Here is a 14,049-nt window from a genome sequence, read left to right on the forward strand (position 1 = left end):
AAATGTTGGCACCAAGAAAAGCTGCTGGGGCTATGATAGTTCAGTGAGCTAAAAACAATAACTTAACAGGTAGCCTCTATACAGCACGTGTGTCTTTCACTACCCCACAACTCAGTTTAATGGTCATTTGAATATTAAAATGACATTTAAAAAAAAGACACAATAGGCCTATATTAAAGGAGGGGAGTATTATGCATATTCCAGGCACATACTGTTATTTCATCCCACAATCAAGCCATCAGTTACCTTCAGTAGTTATGAAAAAGATTTTCCAGATGAAGTCTGCAGGAGACAGAACACTCCTGAAGCTGAAGCTGAAGCTTTAATTGTGCGACACCAAGACACGCCTGTGTACTGTTGGATTCACATGCGTTGCCATGGAGAATGCTGTCATGTACTGTAGCTGTTTCGACCAGGTCGGCTCTAAGTCGTAGCCTGTAATGACTCTGGTGCCAAACTCCTGTATCCAAACACAGAGCATTCCATGCATCACCACTCAGCAAGCAGCTGACAGCCATTCTCCCCAGCAGTTTGCCATCTTATTTCTCCTACTTGTCCATCATCAAACTTGTATCTTCATTAATCACTGAAAGAAACCTTCACTATAACACACAGAGATAAAAAAAAAATTAAAAATAAACACTATTCTCCTGGAGCGTGAGCGGTTTTCTGAAATTTCAGTCGGTTTTGCTCATTGCGACGCATTTTTCTTGAGCTCTAAACTTATGCATCATTTTGCGAATCGATTTGAGGCACACAAACATCAAAGATTTTGAGCAAAATAATCTTTTATTTTGGAATTTTCAAGTATGACATTTGTGATAAAAAGCTCTTTATGAACCTTGACATAAGTGATTATCTCCAAAGGTCAGTGAGAATTCTGATTTATGTTTCTTTGTACTTGGTATCTTTCTCCTCGCTGTTTGGCAAACCAGTCTGCCCAGGAAAGGGGGCAATTTTTAGAAAGAAGTAGGGGTTACTGTGAACCCGCATGGCCACCAGGATGGGGACGGCTGCGTAGAGCAGATTAGCTCCCAGAACTGTCCAGAAAGCATCATTCGGGATACGAAATGGAGTTGTGGTGCGAGAATGGAGAGACCCCCCGATGTGGGACCACTGGCACTGAAAGAAAACACAATAAGATAAAGAGTTGAGCCTTAGGGAAATAAAACAAACAAATTTGATTCCATTCGGCTCTGTCTTGTTCTCTTTTCAGACTGATGGTAGGTGAATGCATGCCTCCCTTTTTGTCATACATTCCCAGCGGAATGTCTTGAATGTTTTTCCCTAACCAGAAAGATTAACCGCTGCAGAGGAGGTGTTCAGACTATACAAGCTGACTGTTTGGAAGGCAGGGAGGATGCAATCTGCAACCAGCATCTGCAAGTAAAACAAGCTTTAATCAAGGACATCCTCTTAATTCAGATCAATACTGGGACTTTATTATAAAGAATATGCTTTAAATGATAAATATGGTTCATGTTCTATCTATACAAGGAGAATGTTTTGGGGGACATTGTTTCACTGGCACACCAGCAAGTCCTATCAGTATTTGATGCAGCAAAACAAATAGTCAGTACAACCCAATTGAGCGTGCGACAATTTCATCATTAATCATGCATTCAGAGCCATCCATGCTTGTTGAACGTCCGCCATTATGGTTCTACCTGGATGATGGCACCAGCAAAGAACGTTGTCCAGTCTGACATCCACGTACACCCAGGTTTGAGGAGGCCATAGACAAACGCACCCAGCAGAGGCAGCCCATAGAAGAACAAATGCAGCATCTAGGAAAACAAATACAATCTTTTTTTTCATAGAATTTGAAGTTTGTTATAATTATGTCCTTCCTGTTATTCCTCTCTAATCTATACTACTCTGATCTATAGCTAACAATAAAATGTTGATTTCACTGCATACTAAACTTTGCGACGCATCACTGTTGTTCCGGGCCGTTGCCAGAGATTTCACCTCTGGATAAAGAGGAAGGTGCCGAGCCAAAGAAAACAGACTCCATCAATGTCGTTCTGTGTTGTTGTTTCGTGCCAGCCAACACTTCAGCAGAGTATTAACACAGAGAATCTCTTTTCTCTCCTGGCAACGCTTCACCTACACTCACTGAATACAGAGCATAGCAGGCTTAAGCTCGAAATCCTGATACCGTCTGATCATTTATTTGATTTCATGTCATTTGATAGGAATATATATCAGATACCATTAAAGTGATGGTTGTGTGTATATTATTATTTATGGACCTTTACAGTTTTATCTTATTTGGATGGGTTTTCCATAGAACCCTATTACAATTTAGACAAGAAATGGAAGTAGGAAGGTGTCCACTACAAATCTTTCTGTCAATCAGCTTCTGATCGTAGGACAAGAAAATTGTCTAATTGTCTGTAAATCAGTGTAAACTATAATAAAGTAGCATTTACACCACCATCATATTTTTTGGGTCTTAAATCGCTTCACTCTGACTGGAAACATAACCTCTATCTCTTTTATAGATAACCATTGGTTTATGTGTAAATGGCAAGCCAAAAACAAAACAAAAATATTCAGAGTCATAAATTAACTTTCATATATACAGTTATGAGGATCTTTAGCAATGGAATATGAGTATGTCTTGTTCTTGGTCTCTCTCAGAGTAACCATTATCTTCATCTTCAGGGACCAACTAATCTGGATTTACTCAAAATTAAGGTACAGGTAAGATATTAATTGCTAAGAGTCTTTAAAGAGAACCTCACTTTAAAATTTCTGAACTATCCTTGTAGTATAAAGTAAATAACTTTCAGGGTACCACCAATAAGATGCAGGCTATTGGCAGATTGTGATCTTTCACATCACTTCAGTCCTATCCAGGATGTAACATTGTGTTGTCAAATTTAATTCATCAAGTACAGAGTTCAATAAATGACCAAGAACAAAAAGAACAATCAAAAGTGAGATAAAATGACCAAATGAGAACACTGATCATCTTGATATCTTGGAAGCGATCATAAAGTCAGTGCAGCAGTATCTTTTGTTCCTTTCCAGCTCTCCACTCTCCAAAACCCTCAGTCTGCAAACTCAGCAGAAATGATTCCTTCCATACAAGGGTCACTGCAGAAACTTTCTTAACCTTCAGTCAAAAACGTCTGGCACATGAAAGCCACTTTGCCACTTTATAAAACCCCCAAATTACAGCAGTAAATGGTTTCTTTTCATTGCCGGCCTGAGGTCCAGATGAATTCTAATGAGTCCAGCTCAAAGCCTAAAAGCCAATCATGTATGCCCTTCAGTCTTTTGTTGAAATGTCTTTGTTATTTCAGCCACGTTAATCTATTAAATATCCTACATCATCAGTGAATACAGAGGCTGGTGAGTTTTGAAGAAGTTTAACAATGTGCCTAACTTCATTTTGTTTCTTTCATCCTTTAATACAATTATAAGTCAGGCACTGATGATTTAGGCACGCAGATCTGCAAACACAGATAACTAAGACATAATTTCACTTGCTGAACACACACACACACGCACACACACACACACACCCACACACACCATTCTCCCACCCAGGGAGATGTTGATGGGAGGTTTTGGATGGGGGGATTAGCTTATCAAGTCCCCGCTGTGCGGTTTGTCTGTCTGATCAATGATTGCAATTGTGCCCGAACTGCAGCTGCAGCAATGTCTTTGGATAACCTATTGACAAAACAGCGCTCGCTAAACAAAACAAACAGAACCCAAATGAGTGAGGGGTCAGAGGAAGAAAAGCAAGCCCGAAAGGGGACCAACTGCCAGTCAGAGTATAATCTGTTATCCATCTTAAGTAAATGAAAGAGCGACAATGATGCGTTGGCCTTTGGACCCTTCTTCATCTCGGCTTTAATGATGAAAAATGGCCTCGTGTTCAAGTGCCAGCTCAGCCAGCAGATGGGATTGGGGCGAGTTTCCAGCATGCTCAGAGTGATACCTATGAAAAAGGCCTTTCATGTGGCTTGTTATTCGAAACAAGACAGAGAAGAGATTTCAGACACTACAGCAGCAGCAAAGGGAGGCTGAGAGAAAAATACCCACCATCACCTTGGGATAGCCCACAGGATCCTTCAGGTAGGGTTCGTATTGATTCAGGTATACAGAGCAGGCTTCAAGTGGGGAGTCCAGAGCCACCTGCAGATAGACAATGTAATTACAGCGTCAACAAGAATTACATTTTTTTTTTTTTTAAATCTACGTCTTCTGGACCATAAATTTTAATGGATTCTTTATCTTGTCACAACAAATGTCTTGATATACAGTATGTGATTATCAATGATGTAAACTAGATTTTAGAGTAACACACTGTATAAGTAATGAAACTTACATTTTGTTCAATCATGCAGTTATTGGTCTGAGACCAAAAAAAAGGTCAGTTTTTATGCGTTTAAACACAGATATATTTACAATAAGTAGCTTTTGCGAATAAGATGGAGTGACATTCAATTTTACAGTACAAATATGTATTACGAAACGTATGCAATCTCTCTTCTATTCTTTTAGAAAGCCCAAAATATATTGATAAAAATATAATTTCACATGTTGATGTTTTTTTTTCCCTTTAAAGCTAGGGGATGTAACTTTTATCAAATAAAACATTGTTAAAACTGTCACTATGTTGTGGTAATATAGTATGAGACAGATCATCTGTGAAAAAATTTAGCTCCTCTGCCATTTCTCAGTTCTCCCAGTACTAACTACAGTACTGTTGTTTGTTTGCGTAAGTAGTTTTGTACATTGTCTCTCTGTAAATGCTGACCCAATTTGAAAACTGTCTGACTTCCAAAACTCTTCCTTGAACTCTGGTAATAGCGGTAGGTAAGTAAGTGTGACGTACTCACCAAGCCTCTGAGGGCGGTGAAAGCCATGGCAACCAACAGGAGCACCACCAGGATGAGGTCCAAGGGACGCCAGATTAGCTTCATGGTCTGAGTGTGTTGGGCCTATGAGCAGGCGTGAAACAAGGGCAGAGCACAGAGGGGCTTAGCCCAGGTTGATGTTTGATCGTATTTTCAACTTTACATGCAACATTTTACCGCTCAAATGTAAAAGTTTACTCTCTAAATCTGAAGCAGAATTGGATCCAGTAACATGACAATGGACCAAAACATTCCAGTAAATGCACGCTTGTGCTTTGGATTTATTTCAGACTGGCTGTACATGCAAGAAGTTCATCAAATGTAGCTGAAAGTGAGGTTGCTACAAGAAGCATCTCACTGCTGTTGCAGCTATTGCTGCAAGAGCTTTTACAGAGTAATGTGTTCCAAGTTATTTTTTACAGTCGGAATGCATAGTTTTGTTGATATCCTTTGTTTAATAGAGTAAAAAGCTGGTTGATCATTGGCATTAACCAGCAATTAAAACTATTAAACTTCTACTTCTGAAGATAAATAAAAAATAAGATTAGACATTAATACTTGAACACTTGTTTTGGAAAAAAGTGAATATTTAATAGAGAATCTTCATTTATTAACGAGACTGCAATGCTAACATTTCGCTCAACAACTCAACTCTCAGTTTTCAGATTCAAGTAAATGCAATGTAAATTCACGCTATCACATTGCCACTGTGTATATAAAATACAGCATCGGACTTATCATAGTGCGGGCATGAGTCCCCATCACAGAAAAAGGACGGTAAAGTTTATCAGGCCGATCAAAAAGCATAAACACTGTACCTATAAAGCTCTTCAGTCACATCGAAGGTCAAATCACTAATGCATCAGACTCACATTGTATCCACCGATAAGTGGTCTGTCCTTGGGCCGAGTGAACAGGGTGATGGCTCCCAGCACGGGCATCAAAAGAAAGAGAAAATTGAGCCAGAAGGCTGGACGAATCTCTGACCCGTATTTACCTGCCAGAAGCACACATCTATCAGCTTGTACTTAACATTTCAAACAAAGGCTGCAAACATATCTACGTAGCCCAATTATTGAACTTCCTGATAAAATCTCTCAAACATGCTGCACAGTCTGCCTTGGATTGCACAGCAGAGCGAAGAGCACATTGCCAGCAGAGGAGTTTGATCTTGTGACACTTGTGCATGTAGTTAGAAATGCCAAGAACAGATGCTTCAAGTTGGTTTTGTGCTTTGTTCTGTGGGATGTGTAGGCAGGCGTGCACATGCTTTGTTTGCCGCCTGAACTGTGATGCTGATGGTACATGGCGGGGCAGATGTTTGCTTGATTAAAGATGGGACTGGTGGGAGACAGGATGGAATATTAGGCTCACCTGCCACTATCCCAGTAATAAACACACTCATGTTAGCGCACAAGGAGCCGGCCCAGAACAGGCCCAGTGTACGATAGGCTCTCCTGTGGAAGAAACAAAAAGATATTTGCTTTTTAATGATCTTCAATTATATTTACAGAAACAATTTAAAGAACTAAAAGCGCTGCTTTGCTAAACTGAATTCAACAATGTTCTACATGTGGCTTGAATGTATCACAAGGCCTCCTTTTACAATTTAAGATTATAATCAGTTTTCAGATCCAGTTAATTATCTACAATAAATCAAACAGGCCACTGTGTAGAACTCGCGCATAATAACAAAGATTTTCTACAAAACCTTCAGACAAGCTCAATAAAGCTAGCTCACCATTTGTTGTGTCTTTTGGCAACAAGCAGCCAATCATGTATACACTGGTCTAGAAAATCATTGCTACCTCTTTTTCAAATTTTTTGTTACATCACACTGGCAAACTTCAGCTAATTTTATTAAGATTTTATGGGGCAGACCACCCATAAGGACAGCATTAATGTGAAGTGGAAGGAATAGAAGGTATTATTTTTAACTTTTTTCTTTAATCTGATATCCTTACACAAAATCCTGCACAACAAATTAGTTTCAGGAGACCATAATGAACCAAAACCAGAAGAACAAAACTGAACTCTCTGGCCAACAGCCAAAATTTTGTTTGACAGAAAACTATCACTCTACAACCCCAAGAACACATAGTGAAACGTGGGGATGACGTGAGGATACTTTTGGATGGGAAGTTTATAGGAAAATAAATCTGATTCTGAAAGAAAACTTATGAGAGACTCCAAAATACTTAGGATTGGAGTGAATGTTGCCATTCCTGTAGAACAACAATCCCATATACATACATACATACATACATACATGCATACATACATACATACATACAGACAGACAGACAGACAGACAGACAGACAGACAGACAGACAGACAGAGCCATGGATATATTTAAAAATCAATGATAACAGATGATTTCCATCATATCCAACTGAGCTTGGGGTATTTTGGAAAGAAGAATGGGTAAATATTTCGACTTCTAGACGTGCAAGTCTGGTAGAAACACTCTACAACTCTAAAAGGTATACAAATAATTCACACAGAGGGTCTGGGTATAATGTATCCAGACACTTGTTGGATTTTTATTTCAACAAATATGTCAAAAACCTTGCATCATTTCCCTCTGACGTTACAAATGTGCACCACTCTGTGTTGGCCCGTCACATAAAATTCCAACAGAAAAAAATAGAAGTTTGTGATTGTAACCTGGTAAAACATAAAAAAGTGTATGATTACTTTAGCAAGACAGGCAAAGATAAGTGAACACAACTTGACTTGAGCTGCATTCAAGGCCGCCCACCTGTCTGTTATCCTGCTGATCATCATCAGGTAGAGGATAAAGTGTGCTATTCCATCCCAGTAACACATCATGATGGCATATGAAGTCCCCAGGTACGGCTCACCCTAAAACATTAATGAGTATTATGCCTTAAAAATTCTTGCCATAAATATTTAACATGGATTTCTGCTCTTTTTTTATGAAATTATTTCTGGATTGGTGTTGTTTTACACGATTATTAACAGTAATAAAATATAACTTACTGTCTTCTGGTAGAAATCCATAAAGCCAGAAATTATGCCATCATATTCCAAGGCACTTGTCAGGTCAATGACACATGTAAAACAAAACTCTGCAAAAACTGTAATGGAAAAAGAATATTAGTTAAAGGTTTGTTAATGATATATATCTTTTGTTATCCAATTCTGTTGGGGAAAAGAAAAACATGAAAATTATTATTATTATTATTTTAAAGTTATTCATGTATACCACTGGGAATCAGAAAAACTATTCAGACTATCAACCTTTATCCAGCTTTTCTGTGAGCTGTTTTTGAGCTCTGAAATGTTTGCCTTCAACTAGCAAGCCATTGATTTATTGGACAGTGTGGGGAGGTAAATTAAGTCTTGAGTAGAATGGTAGGCTGGGGGCATGTTTTAATCACAGTGAGAAGCCTATTCTCAGGTTTAACACCCAGCAGAGCCGAAAGGACTTGTCCTGCAAGCAGAATTTAATAGAGGAGGCAACATAAAACTGTGTTAGAATTCAGCTAAAGCCCTCACACCATAATCTCTGAAAAGGTAATAATTTTAATTGCTATTTTGTATCACCTTGCTTTTTTTTTTTTTTTTTTGCATTATTAGGTGCCTCAAAATTTTTTAAAATAGTTCATATTCTGTGAACACTGCATGTACGAAGCGGCTCTGGGGTGCCATGTTGGGCTATTATGACACATTAAAGACGCATGCCGACTGAAATGTTGACAGCCATAATAATGTGGGCTGGACTGAGTGTTTTAAATATCAGAAGTAAACAGCATGATTTCCCCTCAGTCCCGTTGGTTTTAATTTCAAATGGCTACTGCAGCCACTCTCTTCTGCATCCCTGCAGGAACAGAAAGCAAGAAAAGCATACAAAGAAAAACATCAGATATGTGTAGCTCTTTTATCAGCATCTTCGCTTTATCACTTTAAATTTCAATCAAATTCATTGACGTTTGTAGCTGTACCGCCAACATTTTTAAACTCTGCATGTGGAATCAGTTTGTGTTATATAGTATGTGTTTAGAAACAGCTTCACACTTTCCACATACACGGTCACATTGGGACAAAATCTTAAGACAATGGCTAAAGACTCCCAGTCTGTGGAGGGGGGAATTGAACCAGTCATGCCATAGAAAAGTCCGATTAGGCTTTGTTCTGATCCTGAGCAGTATAAGCAGCTTTGAACATATCAAGCAAGATCATATTGGGTGAAATTCTTGCTTTTCACTCTGCTATAGTGAGCAGTGGGTGAAGGTTCTGGAAATCCTTGAGTTCAGCTCAGTACCCAAGCATAGAAGGTATTTAAGGTTTTCAAATCTGGAGAATTTCGAAACCTTGTATGTACGCAAATGGGTTGAGAAATGCACATAGTTGCGTTGATTACCAAAGAATAAGAAGTCTTTAGGTGGGTTGCCACGAGTGATGAGGTAGTAGAAGAGAAACACAATTACCAGCACAGCGACGCCAATCTCCAGGATCACATAAGGCCTGTGGAAACAAACACGTGACTGGAAATACAGCGATTCCAGCATTACAATACACCTTTAGGTTCTCAACACAATTCTTTCTCTGCCTCATTCTTTTTGACTGAACAGTTTCTTCCGGGGGAATTGTGCTAATCTTCTCTGCGAAGCTAAATTACCGACTCACAGGAATCCAGATTGCACAACATACATGCTGAGATTTGAGAGAAATAACTGGTTGTTTGTTTTTGTCCCTCCTTCTTTTCACAATTATCATATTTTGCTTTGCCAAGTAGTAGAATAATAATAAAGCATCAAGCACATTCACATTTCAACTTAGGTAAATGTTATAGCTTAACACCCAAATATCTTTTTTTTTAGCTTTACAACATTTTAAAAGAAGAGAGCGGGGGAAATGATCCATAATGCTAATAGAAAGCATTTTTTGCACATGCAGCAGCTTCGGAGCTTTAAAATGCTTGTGCCGTGTTTCTTATAAATATTTATGCTCAGACAAAATATTCCCTATCTATTGTTTTAAAACTACATCATGTTAATTAGTCACATCGATCTGAAAACGCATCATCTCTGCAACACGGTTACCAAATGTTGTGCTAAACCAGAATTGCAAGTTTGACTGTAATCGAACTCACGAGGAGCCATTTTAAAAAGCTTTAATCAATCATAAGCATCAAAGAGAGGAAACACTGAGGTAAGGCTATGTAAGTTCAGCACAGCTCTCAGTGTTTACTGGCCAAACGTGCCACTGGAAAAGATTAATGTGGCCGAGATATCTCCAGGCAAGCAGAACAACAACCGCAGGGAAACTCTCCATGTCTGCTCGCAGAAGGAAAACAAATGGCACCAGCGTGGAAGGCAGGCCTCCCCAACTCGACTGTACGGGAAGATTTATGCACACTATACTGTTTGTTTGGAGAGTGTAAGAGCACAAGGCATATGGCCTGTCAAGAGCAATTCATCAAACTCTTCTGTGCAGTCTGAATTGACTGTCATCACAGACACACTTGAAAAAATAATAACAATAATAATTTAAAAAAAAACAGAACCAGCTGAAATATTCGCCTAAGAGATGCACGAGAGTCCTTGGAGATAAGAGATGCATTGTAAAAACGCAGAGAAGGATTGCCCTATAGGGCTTTGTTTATATAGAGTTAAGGGTTGCCATGAGCAACCGTGAAAAGCTGCAAATGCTATGCAGCTTTTATCCAATGGATTGGCTGGAACATGTGACCAGTAAATGGGAAAATTATTCCTTGCAGCTGAAAGAAGTAATTATGTTCAAGATGATATCAGAATGTCTCCACAGGTTCAGCTTGCTGTTTTCTATTGTGATATTTTTGCTTTCCTATACCCCCCAGAAAGTCAGATTTCTTTATATTTTGGAAGGGCAATTAAAATAGTCTCACGAAAGTAGTAATTATATGATGTATTGCTTAGTTGCGGCTGATAAAGGCAATTGTAAGCTTGCAGAGTCCTCTACTGGCGGTAAAGTTCATATTATCACACAACAAAGGAAGGATTACAATATTTTACGCTGTTCTCCAAAGAAAATCTATTTTGATTTACTGCATATAATCAACTGTTTAAATCATTAATGAATACAAGTATTGCGAGCACTTTTTAAAAAAATACCACTTTGTGATACAATAAATTATTGGATATGCAAAACTCTTGGACTAACTATGTATTGAAGCAAAAGAATAACAAATAAATCACTAAACATATTATTACTTACTCTTGAAACTCAGAGGTGGTGTTCATTGCATAAAGAACACCAAGGGCAGAAAACGAAAATAAAAACACTAAAGTCTCCATTTCTTCAAGTGGTTATCGGCCCCCACCCTGAAGAAAACGGAGAAAAGTTGTACATAAAAGCTGATTATATTATGCCTGTTGAACCAATATCAAATCATTGATCTGTTTCTATAAATTAATATTCATTAAGTGTGCTATATTTGGAAAAAATAAGATATCTAAATAATTTATTACGTATTAAGATGAAAAAATAAGATTTACTATAGAAACAGAGCAGACTCTTACCTTCTGGCTACCCTTTTGGTGGATTAATCGAGCTACAGCTGGCCGGAGCCACGCAAGGATTTTGCTTGGAAAAGAACGAAGTGGGCAACAAAGAGACCCTTGAGTCAAACTTATGCAATCTGAGTGTTAGCAGATTTACCTAAGTCGTATTAGAGGATTTTAAGTTACACTCATTCCTGTGTTGTGCTGCAATTAATGCTGCGTTTGATAAAATAAATGGTACTTTGAGTTAATGCTCCCAGAGGAATTTACAGACTCCTTCTGCAGTTCTACCTTATATAGTAAACATAGTGCTTCGTCCTAAGAGCTTGCTCTTGTTGTTCCATAAGTGAGCTGTTTATTGTGTTCAAATATCTGCTGGAATGCGTTATGTGTTTTCGTGTGACATGAGTTTATTGGGTTTCCTCTCTACCTGCAAAACCCTCTGAATGTGTGCTGCTCTATCGTGCACCATGCGTTTTATATCTCTGTTTCTCCAGAAGAACAGCAAACAGAGATAAAAACACAGAATGCATCAAAACACTAACAACATAACCACATAAAAACAACAAAATTTTTAAAATACCAGAATTTAATCAATTGTTAAGCTAAGATGTGAGAGAAATGAGAAAGTAATCTCTGACTGTTAAAGGTCCAAGACTGGCCAGTAAATGGTCAAACCAGAACAGGATCTTATAAATTCTGCAAAATACGCAGTCAGGCAATGAGCCTGGCTTGTTTGTCCAGTGCGGGTGATTTATTGGATTCAGATGTGGGTTATCTGTTGACCATGTCAGCATTTTGTTGTGCTCTTCCAACCAATCTTGGACCGTGTTTTTGCTTTGAGGCGGGGTGCAGTATCCTGCTGAAAGAGGCCACAGACATTAGAGAATACCATTTACATGTAAAGGTGTACAAGGTCTGCAGGAATTCTTAGGCTAGAGACATAAATGGCATGTCCTGGTTTTTTCCAGCATCAAATTTCCCAAAGCCTCATCCTGATTCTGCCATCTTTCCTTCTTCCCAAAATACATATTTGTGTCAAGTGATGTGCAGACAAAAAACTCACAAAAAGGCACCGACATCAGTTAAACGGCAGATCAACTCACCTCCATCTACTGCTCGGTTGCTCTCGTACACATTTCTAGTGCTTACATTGATTACTATTCTTTTTTCATAGAATCACTTTTGATAGACACTGACTACTGCAGACCATGGATACCAAACAAGAGATTTAGCTTTGGAGATGTTCTGAAGGGAAATACAAAATTATGCCCTTCCTAAAATCTGCCCAATCATTCCATCCGACCCACTGAAACGGAACAGTGTTTGGGGTAATTATGCCCTTTCTGCTCAGAATATTTAAAGCAACAAACTCACTCACAGTGACTCATAATCACTAAAAGTTGAATACCAAAAAAAAAAAAAAGCAATAGTAATGTTTGCTTTCATGTGCCCTTGTTTTACACTTTGTGAATACAGTGCATTTACAGAAACTCTCCAGCAGGGTGTGCCAAATGATTAAAAAAAACAAAACATTGTTTTATCTACACTTCTTATGCAAACAAATACACTGGTTAGCATATTTTTGACGAAAAAATATGTGCTATTTGTAGACAGATGTATGTTTTATACTCTCTTTAGTTTAAGCCTGACATGTAGACAAATTACCAAACCACCGCGAAAATGGATTTATTCTGCTTTTACTTTCTGTTTCATTGCACGTAGCTGGTTGACAGCTGGCACTTGAAAAATGATGAAGTATCAGAGAGTATAAGGACAACCTTGTGAGAGTCTTTCACCGTGGAAACACCACTCTCCACTTTCACAATCACACTCCTTTGTTGGGAAAAGGGGAGACTGAGATACCAGGAAAGAGGTGGCAGCGTATGTTTGCGGGAAGCCTTTGGAGCTCTTCCAGCTCTGTTGTTCAATATCACAAAATGGACTGATGAATGCCAAAATGAGACAATGAGCTTAAGATAAGAGAATTTTTACTGCATTTAATATCAGAGGTGACATGTGCTTTTAAATATAATTACTTCTGCGCATGTGCTTTTAAATATAATTACTTCTACGTGGAACTTGATTGTTTAGATTGGCTAAAATAAATGGGAAGCAATAAAACAAAGAGGCACAAAAGAAGATGAACTATTCAACAATAGATGGATTGGTCACTCCTATATATGCTAAACCCCAATACTATTGTAACCCCTTGCCTTGGACTGGATGATTCCTCTTTTTTCTTAAAAAGAAAACTCAACTATCATCTAGATATTAAATGAGCACTTTATGAGCACAAGTCATGTCTGCGTGCTGAGGGGCTTCAATTGATGATAAACTTGTATAAAACAGTGATGCAGCAGTCTATCTTACCAGACTGGTAACTATTGTACTGATGCTAACCAAATTTTCAACTTATCTTTAGATTAATTTTGGAATTAAGATTTTTTTTTAATTATTCCTAAACTTAATTTAAGTTTATTGTGTCTGTAGTTTTGTTGCACCTTTACTTTAATTCGTTATTTATTACATTTCACTGCAGTCATAAACTTCAACACCATTTTATACAGTAAATAAATATTAGTTTATACATCTTGTTATTTCAGCTTTTTATATCTATTTAATAGCCCTCTGAAGATTACAAAGCACAAAGGAGATT

General features: G+C 38.1%; 1 protein-coding gene across 1 annotated transcript; it reads right to left on the bottom strand.

Annotated features, from left to right (window-relative positions):
- Positions 1-770: 770 nt before the first annotated feature.
- Positions 771-11,593, bottom strand: tm6sf2b (transmembrane 6 superfamily member 2b). The gene is made up of 11 exons (XM_028027054.1): positions 11,409-11,593; positions 11,104-11,210; positions 9,269-9,372; positions 7,885-7,982; positions 7,643-7,746; positions 6,255-6,337; positions 5,753-5,877; positions 4,863-4,964; positions 4,063-4,155; positions 1,668-1,787; positions 771-1,122 (listed from the first exon to the last, which is right to left on the bottom strand). The coding sequence occupies exons 2-11, from the start codon at positions 11,181-11,183 to the stop codon at positions 886-888; spliced, it is 1,146 nt and encodes a 381-aa protein (XP_027882855.1). The 5' UTR covers positions 11,184-11,210; positions 11,409-11,593; the 3' UTR covers positions 771-885.
- Between the last annotated feature and the right edge of the window lie 2,456 nt (positions 11,594-14,049).

This window comes from Xiphophorus couchianus, chromosome 9, assembly GCF_001444195.1.
Source record: "Xiphophorus couchianus chromosome 9, X_couchianus-1.0, whole genome shotgun sequence".
In the NCBI taxonomy this organism is placed as follows: Eukaryota; Metazoa; Chordata; class Actinopteri; order Cyprinodontiformes; family Poeciliidae; genus Xiphophorus; species Xiphophorus couchianus.

Bases quoted from the DNA above. Each gene is read 5' to 3' on its own strand.
- tm6sf2b (XM_028027054.1), bottom strand. From the start codon at position 11,183: ATGGAGACTTTAGTGTTTTTATTTTCGTTTTCTGCCCTTGGTGTTCTT. The intron at 6,338-7,642 runs GTGGGCGGCCTT...TTTCTTCCACAG, and splicing joins ATCAGCAGGATAACAGACAG to GAGAGCCTATCGTACACTGG. The intron at 5,878-6,254 runs GTGAGCCTAATA...TGCTTCTGGCAG, and splicing joins TATTACTGGGATAGTGGCAG to GTAAATACGGGTCAGAGATT.